Genomic DNA, 11629 nt, shown 5'->3' on the forward strand with positions numbered 1-11629 from the left:
TTTTGGCTAAGTGTGAAAAATGGATTTTTGAAATAATTATTATTTCAAAATAATTTTTCCTGGTAATAACTCCTTATACTTAAACTAGTCTAAACTGATTTTTTCAGAATTTTTGACCAAATCTATATTGGTCTACATAAGGATTTAATTTTACCAAAACTGTCGGAAATCCAAATTCGTACTAAAACTGAATTTCTACATTTTGATTTAGTTGGATTTCAATTTTCTAGTATTTTTTATTGAATCCAAATGGGGGGTACTTCCTTATTTACATTGTAAACTTAAAATAAATGGACATATAAATTAAAGTAAAGACATTTACTTTAATGTTTTCAATGAAAATAAGGTCTGTGCAGATACTGTATCATCTGTTAACTTAGAACACAACTCATGAAGCAACAGTTTCATTTCGGCAGACCGAAATGCATAGGCAAGTTGTTTCGGCCTACCGAAATAAGGCATTGAGCACATCTCATTTCATTTCGGTCGACCGAAACAAGTATAGATTTAACTTCGGTCTACCAAAACAAAAGTATTGAGAATGATGTTCTAACCTTAAACCATTTCGGATGACCGAAACAAAGGAGGGATTCACTTCGGTTTACCGAAACAAAAGTACTGAGAATGCTGATCCAACCTTAAGCCATTTCGGACGACCGAAACACAAGGGTGTTTCATTTCGGTCGACCAAACCTTGCCCAGATCTGAATCAAACGGCTATTTCCTCTCGGGCGGTGTGTATAACAGCTCTATTTTTTGAATTGGCTGCTGAAACTCTATAAATAGAGTAAGGGGACTTCGGGATTAGTTGTTGCTACCATCGACAAACATTATTTAGCATCCAAAGAGCTTTTGTTCTTCATTTTTATCATATTCTCTCATCCCATATCATTCATAGAGTATTGAGTTTCAATATATTCATATATACTCTAGAGTGAGCTGAAAGTTGTGAGCTTTGATTTGCATATCAATCTTTGAGAGATATACTTGTATGCAACAAATTTGATCTTCAATTTGTAAGGGCTGGTGTGGCCTAAGAAAGAAAAAGCAAGCTAGCTTCAATTTGTAAGGGTTGGTGTGACCCAAAATAAAACTAAGAGAGGTTGTCTCTTAACAAGGTGAAGTAAGGTGTTGCTTCATGTAAAGTTTTGCTCTCCACCCGTAAGGAGAAGCCATAGTGGATTGGGAAGTCTCAAGAGGGGTCTTGAGCCGAGGAGTTGGAGTTTCCGAATCTCGCTAAAATCGCCGTGTGAATGTTTGCAAATCTCTCTTCCCTTATCTCTTTTACATTTATGCTATAAATTGCTTATGCCTATATATTGATTATTGCATAATTGTTAGAAGATTTTAGTTAAATTTGCAAAACCCAAAATTGGCCATTGTTTGCCATAGACTCTATTCACTCCCCCTCCAGAGTCAATACTTGGCCAACAACATCCACATAAACCCACTTCCTTCCCATCTGAAGCCCTTTCCTCTGATGCCTACCACATGTCCGTCATTTTCTCCGCCCCGTGTGGCCACAAATCCCCTAACTCCCCTTCATCTCCGGCTTCGGTACTTCATTGATCTCAGCTTAGGCACCCCTCCCCAGCACTTTATCCTTATGGTTGATACCCACAAAACCTCGTCTGAGTCACCTAGTCCGCTTGACTTGGCTGCTACACAACCACCCACCGGGATTGGCTTTCCTCGCCCGCCACTCCACTATATTTTTTCCCCACCATTATTTCAACTTGCCGAGTAGACTCGTCCTCCACCCCAAGCTTACGCGGTGCAACCACATGCGCCTCCACAACCTCTGTAACTATAAATATGCCAATGCCGACGACTCTACAACCGTCGACCTTATTTCCGGAAGCAACTATCATAGGATTTGAAGAATAGATGTACAATTTCCCAATTGAGTAGTTTAATTGCTCAATTTCTCTATTTTTTTTTTTCTTATCTTCTTGAAATAAAGCAAACCTATTTTCGTTTGGAAAGGTTACGGCTTTATTTGGGAGGAAATTATAAGGGTATAGCAGGTGGTTTGGCAATTTTCTTCCTCAGAGATTGTGGTGTTCGAATCATTGAGATGTTAAATTTCCACAATACCTGTATCAAATTGCTGGGGGAAGCAAAATTGTTTATTTGAAATTTTTTCCATTGTCCGAGCAATCTATACAACATCTATCTATATATATATATATAGAGGATAGAGGAAGGGAAAAAGGAAAGCAGAGCTATGTTTAGTTTGTGAGTCATTTTTTTTTAAGCAACGTTGGGAAGAAGATCAACAGGATAAGGGTGTAGGGATGGCAATTTGACCCGCCCCCGTGATTACCCGCCCTGCCCCGCCTCATCTTTGGCGGTTTTGGGGGACCGTTTTACTTATATGGGCGGGAATGGTTTCAAGTAATAAAAATTGCGCGCGGGTTTGGTGTGGGGGCGAGGGGAGGTCGCCCCGCCCCCGTTTGGATAGGCAAATTACTTAAGTACTTTTATTTCAATAGAATATATATATATATATATATATTAAGTACCTTATATAATAATATTAAAGTAATAAATGAATTTGATTAAAAGGAAAGTTGCAATGATGAAGAATTGAAGATGAGGAAAAAAAAAAAAAAAAAAAAAAGAACAAATCTATTTCAACAATAAATAAATTGTGGTCTTAAACAGGGCAGGGTGGGTACCCGCAGGGATAAAAATATTAAACGGTTACGGAAATGGGGTGGAAAGTTCCCCCGTTTTTACGGTTTTGAACGGAAATGGGGCGGAGTTTTTAAACCGTTGCGGAGGTGGGGGAGGGTACACCCACCTAAACTCATTCCCGTTGCCATCCTTATAAGGGTGTATTTGGGGTTTATAAAAAGGGTTATGGATTTAATAGTTAAAATAAGTGGCACTAGTGTCTTTTTATGGTCATTAAAAATATAATATATGCAATGTGACCTTCACTTGATCACTTTAACTACAAGATCCAACCGGAACAGTGACGGATGGAATGATCTATAATTTTTTTTTCATAGTTTAAGGAATTTCGTGCATTTTTAAAAATTCAGGGGGTTAGTTATAGGTTTTTCCATATTTCAGGAGTTTTTTTTTACATTAAACCCTATTTTTTATTCAACCAAATATGACACCACACAAGACAGAGAATCATTTTCTGCGCAACATGGTCTTACTATTTCATAACGTACTGTGGCCACTGGGCCCAGTGTTGATAAGAAGTGATAGATAAAGAGGCCCACAATATTCCCAACTTCTTTATGTTTTAATCACAAGAATTACACAAACAAAAACTCTTGAGCGTAGGGCATTTCTGTTATTCCAGTACAAAATCACGGGCATTCTTGGAGTCAAAACCAACGAACTCTCTTCTGGCGATGGGGAACCGTACTTGCTAGTTGGTGAGGCTAGCAGCAGGGCCCACCTAGAAGATCAGCGACTGCTATCCATCATCATGATTTATGGCCCCACTTTAAGAAAAAAATTGGTTCCGTCAGATACGGACGTCTTTTGGTTTTCGCAAAAACCCTTTCGCACGTTCTCGCGCCCTTTTGACACACAAAGAGACGACGACGTTTGAAGAGGATTTCGAAACTGTTTTGAGCAGAAAGCATAATTTGAACGGTTGAGACTACACAACATTCTATGATTTGATAGCCGGTTAATATTATTTATAGTAGTATTTTGTAACTCCCACCCTTCCTAAATTGTAAGCACAATTAAAAAATACTCGTATAAGCTTATTTCTAATACAAGTTGCCTTTTATACTGATTATATATATGTATATATACATATTTAAATCTCAAAGTACGAGACAAATCATTAAAATGCACATCTTAAAAAAAAGTTTAGAAATCCAAAGATAGTTGACCACACCGTCTCAAGTTATTAATTATGTCGGTCTCGTTATGGAACTTACAAAATTTTGAAAATTAAATTTACACGATCATAACCATAACTAGTTTAAGTTTGAGATGCAGATAATACTTATGATTTTTGTTAGGCAATGAACTAAATTCATGCCTTTTGTGCAATGAGGAGAGGCATCCATTTGAAATCATAAATATATGCAATTATAATCAACATATAAATTATATTAACTGCTCTCACAAACTAACATACAAGTTGAAAATTTAAAGAGAATCTTTTTAATATCTATAAAAGATTAAAATATGTTTAAGTTACATGAAGAACCTAATGCTATCATGAAATCTTTTGCTTTTGATCTAATTGCATTCACTAATCAACCAAAGTTTATCAAATGAAATTTTGTCACTACCTTTGGAAGCATAGAATACACGAGTTGGAGTTAGAAACCTAAAGATTGAATTAAGTCAGTCCACAAATTCAATTCTAAGGCATCAATTGCAGCTATCAAACACAAAAATAATATATATATATTTTTTTTACTAGAATTTTTTGGATTTATTAATTACTTTGAGAATTTCTTGATTTTTTAAATAAATTTCCAGCAAGATAATTGACTAATTACATACCATTAGTTTGCTTAGAGTTCATATTCAGGTTATAATTGGTTGCATAGAATTAGAGTTTTGAAATTGAAAAAAATATAATTAATATTTCTGTAACTTTAAATCAATTTTTTTTGTTTTTTTCAATTTCACCAAATTTTATTTTCAATATCTCATATCAAGCCAACTTGCATGGTGAATACAATAATAAAATTTAGTGGATTCTTTTTACGCCAATTACTTTTAGGTCTGTGGGACATTCAAAAGCCATCTTTTGGTCCAATGGTCTAAAACTCTTGTAAAGATCATGAGTGGAACTTCTATTAATTATGAGCCATGCTCGTTCAACTTCAAAAGTTTTTCTTTGTGATCATCACTTAAACAATACTTCGCTTTTTGTCTGATAAAATGGGGATACTTGGATGATTCACCTATCAGGCTATCACCACACACATATATACAGTATATATATAGGTTATCTTTTTTGGGAAAGTATATGTATAGGTTATCTATTTGAAGTAAAATCAAACTTTTTTTCAACCCCCACTTTTTACATGAGAACAATGTTAGTGTAATGGAAGGATAAATCCCAATGATGCAACAAAACAAAGTTTTGTTGACGAAAGTAAATACAAGACAGTAAATATTGTTCAATGTAGAGAATACACACACACACACACACAACCATGTCAATCACGTACGTTACCTCTTGATAATTTATGAAAAATAAATACCTCTAAACTTATATGAGAATATATTATTTTCTTACAGTGATGCATAATAATATTATTGAAACATTAAGATTTTTGAACATTCAAAAGAAACTGAACTTTTTGAAAATTAAACCGATATTTCTACGTGTAAAGCAGAACAAAACCCACAAACAGTGATATATTTTAATTATAGAACTAGTATACGAATACACATCAAGAGATTTAATGAGTTTGCAATCTGGATTCTATTTGTTCCGACTTAAAATATTTTTTAGGTAATATATATATATTAATTTTTTTGGTATTTGGCAAAAATCTAGATCGAGTCCATCGGACGAGGGTTATTTTTTTTTGGTTAAATTTTAATATTTTTTATTTGTAATTATTTTAATATAACTAAACATAAAAAAATAAAAAATATTTTACATCCAAATAAACGGAGGCACATTGATAAAAACAAAGCCAGTTATTCCTCTTATCAACGTATAATTAAGCTACTTATGATTACTATGTTATCATTATCATTTTTAAAAAATAATAATAATAAAACGTACATTTGACACTCTTAAAAGCTTACAACAAGAAGAAAGTCTTCCCCATTGATTTTTATGATACTTAGGTTTGCCTTTATCATAATTATGTTACGCTGGCCTATTGGCATTTATAATTCAGGCTGGGCCCAAAAGTTAGGATTGACCATCATAGGTTAAAGGCCCACGTGCAGCTTGGACCACGCAAATTATTTACAGTAAAGTGCAAAAAAATCCCCTTGAAGTATTGACCATGTACAATTAATCTATCTAAACTATAATTTGCCCCTTTAAACTATAGAATTTTTGCAATTAACCCCCAATGTGACATCTTCGGCCAATTAGTTATAACGGAAATAGTAAAATAGAATTTTACCCCTTATATAAAACTACGTCGTTTCAGTAAAAGACAAAATATTCTCGCAAAGTGTTTCACACGCGTACGACGAGTTACACAGCTTCAGATCGTGGCTTCGATTGATGTGTGTAGATCAATCCAATCGGCCCATCTCTTTCGCCTTGGACCTCCAGGCCAACCAAATCCGACTGTTAATGACCCTCGCCGACATGTGGTGCTCTTTTGTTCAGTTCCTCCCCGATGGCACCCTCCTACAGACTGGCGACGACCTCGACGGCATCCAAAAATTTCATAAATTCGTGCCATGTGAATCCACGGCGTTCTGCGATTGGATTGAACTTCAAGATGTCGAATAAGTCGAGGATCTTGTTGCTGCCAGAAGAGAAGAAGAAAGAAGACGGTGACGCAGCGGCGAAACTTAATTATGCGGTAGTCGACGGCGGCGACGGGTGCCAGAGATTTACGGCGGAGGACGGTGAGAAGGTTCTTGGATCTGTTAGCAGGGTTGGTGTGTTGGGTATCGTGCGGTGATGGTGTCCGTGTTTTGAGCACCGTTGCAAGTCAGCGCCGAGCTTTGCCTCATTCGCCAACCTCCTTGTTCTGAGCTCGCCGCTGCCTCCATCACAGCTAACACCATCAATTGAGCTTATCCCTGTTGCTGTCAAGCACCAGGAAGGAGCGGAGGCTAATTTGGGCAAAGCCGCTGTCATTAAGAAGAGGAGAGGAACGTAAGGCGGACCAGTGCTGGGTCGATTCCGGGAAGGAGCGGTGGATCAATTTTTGGAGGGGGAAGCCACCGTGGTGCTTCGCTACTGCCATCGACGACCTTCGGTCTCCTTTCTCTACTGGTTTTACCCCAGTGAGCTGGATCGATGATTTCTTGCTTCGCTGATGAGCTGTTCTTGAATGATTCGGCCGAGGCGACAGTGGTTTTCCTTGTGTCCGAAGGTGTAGTTGTGGGGATGGTGGTGAAGGTATCATCTGTTTTATTGACAATGAACAATGTGTATTTAGCACAATGGCGTGTTTTAAGTGGTTTTTGGTGTAAAGGTAAAAGGTTGTATGGTCATTTAAAGAAATTTGGGTTGTCACGTGACCCATCACGTGTGTCGTCAGTCACGGTCAAATTCAACTGGCTTATCACTGGACGAGGTTAATTGCACTAAATTGGTTAATTCAGGGGGGTTATATGCCAAATTAGTAGATCAGGGGAATTTTCCGCTACATGGCCAATATTTTAAGGGAGTTTTTTTGCACTTTACCCAATTATTTATTATATCTTAACTCTATATATCCATGACCACTGACCACATAGTAGGACATGAAAATTATAAATTAAACTTCCCCCCAAAAAAATTTGAAAATATTATATAAATTGAAGCAATAATAAGGGTATTATGGGTACAGTAGATATAATATGCTTCTTCTGGTATCTGTCATGGGCCATTTATTTAATAACAAAAGATATATAAACATATTAGATTTTGCTTGGGCTTTGGCAGCTGTCTATAGGGCCAAGTCCGGGAGTTCATATTAAAGCAGAGTTTTGACAGTAAAGGGCTGGACTTGGGTTTGTCCCTCACAAATTTCTTAGCCCATCTGCATCCTAGCCCTTCCTACCTAAGGTCCAAAGAACAATGGATTGGTGATATAAAAAAAATTTATCCACACGTTACAGTGAGAGTCTTGTCTCGTATTAGATTCAGATAAAAAGTAAAATGACTTATATTTTATGATGAACCCAAAGTGCAGGGAAGGATTGATGCTTGAACCAAGATTAAAATTGACTTCAGCCTTGAACCTTTGATGTAGAAGGGGGCGTAGGGACTAGAAAACAAGAAGCGAATTGACACGCTAGTGAGTGTGACTCCGCTTTCTCTTTCTTTCCTAATTGTCTTACGCCATATGTACTTTAACCACTAGTAGAAGGGTATGGACACAAATATATGTTAGCCACACTTAATAGCTTAAGCTTTTGAGTAAGATCGGGAAACACCTAGCGTATTTTTCTTCTCTTATTTTTAGCAGTGTCTGCACTACGAAATAATGATGAGTCCAGTATGAATTGAAAAATACCTAACGTAACACGGTTTATACCGTCTAAACTAGTGCCCATAACATATGAAGACCAAAAAGATAAAAATTTCAAAATTCTAAACTATCAAGCATACATACACAAACACACATATATATGTACATGCATAAATTACACAATGCTTCAAAGAGGATTTGAGCTACCATTGATTAACTCTTTCCACATGACAAAGAATCATGACTAAATAGTAAATATACATCTACAGTCATGCACACAATTTTAGCCAAGCAAATAATTGGACTATTTTCCAGGAACAGGAAGCTGGTAGTCTAAAAGCCACCGGGAAAACGTTGAAAATTGGTTGAAAAAAGGGACCCACAATGGCAGGCTAGTAGACAAGCATGGAGTATTGAGATGGGTAAGTGGTCATTATTATACTCGTACGTCTTATTCCTAGGGGATCCAATGATGTAGTAGTAGTCACTACTAATAGGTGACTACAGGGTACCATATTTGCATTACTCTTTGTGCATACGTGGAACAACATTCATGTACCAAAACTAAATCCAAAAGCAAAAAATAAACAAAAAATAAAATAAAAATAAATAGAGATTGTGATGTACTTGTAAATATATGCCATGGTAGTGAGGTAAATTTTATTTTTATTTTTTTTTAAAAAAAGCAAAAAATTGTTTAGGAATGCAACTAAGTAGATATAAACGAACGTGGGGTAGGTTCAAAATGTCAAGTAAAATTTTCTAAAATAATTTATTTGCTTCATCTTAGTAGTTTTTATTTATTTATTTAAAAATTTTGGTCGTAGTCATCAGAATTTATGGGTTTTTTTGGGTAAAGATGGATGACAAGTTTTAAGAGAAGGTAGGATTTACAGGATTTTTTTTTTTTTTTTTTTTTTGGGGTAAGGTAAATCAAGGGTAAATTACACTAAACTCCTATGAGGTTTATATAATTTATATACGAGTAGACTGTTCAACGTTTATTACTTTAACCTTCGTCAAATTCATTTCTATGCAATCAAAATGTGACTTTGAATGTAAACAGTCAATAATGTCCTTAATAATATATTATATGCTGAAGAAAAAAAAAAACACACTAGGAGTGTCGTGGAGCACATTCGCCACATCTCAGGGACTTCAAACTAATAAATACTAAATGGTGGACTCGTGCATAATTTTTCTCCAACCCTAAAGAGAATTAAGTATAATTTATCCTTAAACCAAAACCAAAAACAAAATCATACCCACAATATGCCCCTAATGTGGCTTGAAGGGCTCGAACTCTGAACAGGCCATTTGTAAAGGAGAGACCTTACAATTCGGACTAGAGGCTCGGTGGAAATCCATCACAGAGTTGGTTGACATATCGATAGTCTTCTGTCTTCTTTTGGTATGAACTTATGACAGAAATCCAACAGTAAAAGAACTCACCATTTCCCACCTACTTCATTCCCATGAATTTCCTAACATTATTGGTAAGTTTGGTGATCAAATCAAAAAATAATTCAACCAACCTACCAAAACAGCCTAGCCATGAATGAATTATTGTAGGTGGGGACACGTTTTTTGCTTCTTCCAATTACCATAACGATTGCCAGTCTCCTCTGATGGTAAAAAGATGCTCCAAGTACATACTCATGTCACCTTATTACAGGAAACAAATGCCCCACTTTGCCACTGTGGTTTGTCTGTATATTAGGCTTTTAAATATATTGATTTGCCTATGCTCCTAAATGATTCATGTGACAACCATATATATATATATATATTATATATGTATCTCCTAAGATTTGATTGCCAAGAAAATAAAAAAATAAAAAAAATAAAGTGTTTACATTTGATTGCATGTCTCCATCATTACTAGATTCACTCACCACCAGTCCTCTTCACGGGCATCTTCCCACACCTCTCTATTAATTACAGTAGATATTTAGTGGCAGCCCATTCAAATCCATGGAGGAGCCTCTGCAAAGAATTTATGTCATCCACACTTTTATCTTATAATCCAGACCACACACACGCACTTATGTATAAGTATATTTATATATATGCATAAGAAGAGTGTTGTCTGTTATGTTCGTTGAGTGTGAGCAAAAATTATAAAGCAAGAAAGGCTCAGTAATGGGTAGTATTCAAAGCAAGCAGAAGAGAAGCCCATGTGAGAGAGATGTGAAAGGTTTGATACACAAGATAAGGGTCCTCCAAGGGGAGATGAACGAGGTAATGTGCATGAGAGAGAGTGAGGGGCAAGCTTATGAGAGAGAGATGATGGTTTATGCACTCAAGGAAGCCGAGTGGAAGCGCGAGAGGAAGAGGCTGAGGCAGGAGGTGAAGAGGCTGAGGAAGAGGTTGGAAGAGAGGGAGGACAGGATTAGAGATATGGAGGATGAGATTGTGGCGGGAGAGAAATGTGACAAGTTGGAATGGCCGCCACTGTTGGGAGCTACCAGCTACATGGTGGAGCACATGAGGGAGGAGAGAGCTCGGCGGGACGAGGCCGTGGAGAAGTGGAAGCAGCTCTATCTTGCTATCAAGATTGAGCTTGATGATCTCATTCAGAAGACAAATCAAGGTATAACCCTCTCCTCATCTTCTTATTACCACATGGCATAATATTCCTCAATATAGCATATGGTAAGCCATTGTTGTTCAATCTGCTGCTATGGGAATGGTCATAGCATTTGATAATGTCCGCTTTGGACTTGAACCCGGACGATTTTGTTCTTGGATAGCACCACTACATATAAGCATTTCACCTTTCCTTTTTCTAGGCGACTTGTGATTGTGCTAACCCAGTGTCTATCCATACCCGTCCATATAGGCCGTCACATTCTTTATCATAAAATAATGGGCACAACAAGGTCTTTCAATAACATCACACAATTCTGCCTCCTAATTTTACATTGTTTTCTAATTTATCAATAATTTGTCTGAATATGTCAGATTTTTATTAATATATATACACATATATAAATATATTTTAGTATACATATGTTTCTAAGGGAGACCAAATATAGGATGTTTGACATGAGATAGTGTGAATTTAAGATAATTTGACTCAACAAGAATAAGATTGTTCAAGATAACAACATACTCTGTTTTGCAGGAGATACGCTATGCTGGAGAACAGAGGAGGAAGACTTAATGGAGGAGCTACAGAGAGAACTGAAAGGCAAGGAAGAAACCATTGAACTTCTTCAAGCAAGAATAGTTTCCATGGAGCAAGAAGGATCCAAAAGGGAGAGAGAGGTGGACATACTGAGGCAGAGCTTGCGAATCATGAGCTACAAGAAGAAGGCAACACACATCACTAAGGGTCATTCATAAAGCTTGCACCTGTAAAACAGAGATGAAAAATTAAACACAGTTGTAAATTACTAATAGGCCATTAATATTATCAATAAATACAGATATTATATCAGTGTGCAGTTAAATGGTATCCACAACTTTCACTTCAATTATTTCGGAAAGAGGTGGGTTAGGATGAGGGCGCACTCACGGTGAGT

General features: G+C 36.6%; 1 protein-coding gene across 1 annotated transcript; it reads left to right on the forward strand.

Annotated features, from left to right (window-relative positions):
• The first annotated feature begins 10083 nt into the window (after positions 1 to 10083).
• Positions 10084 to 11539, forward strand: LOC132274923 (uncharacterized). Its single transcript, XM_059776289.1, has 2 exons — positions 10084 to 10695; positions 11230 to 11539. The coding sequence occupies exons 1-2, from the start codon at positions 10245 to 10247 to the stop codon at positions 11448 to 11450; spliced, it is 672 nt and encodes a 223-aa protein (XP_059632272.1). The 5' UTR covers positions 10084 to 10244; the 3' UTR covers positions 11451 to 11539.
• Positions 11540 to 11629: the final 90 nt, after the last annotated feature.

Source organism: Cornus florida, unplaced genomic scaffold, assembly GCF_030987335.1.
Source record: "Cornus florida cultivar Cherokee Brave unplaced genomic scaffold, ASM3098733v1 CherokeeBrave_3.0.0_Hap2_Chr09, whole genome shotgun sequence".
In the NCBI taxonomy this organism is placed as follows: domain Eukaryota; kingdom Viridiplantae; phylum Streptophyta; class Magnoliopsida; order Cornales; family Cornaceae; genus Cornus; species Cornus florida.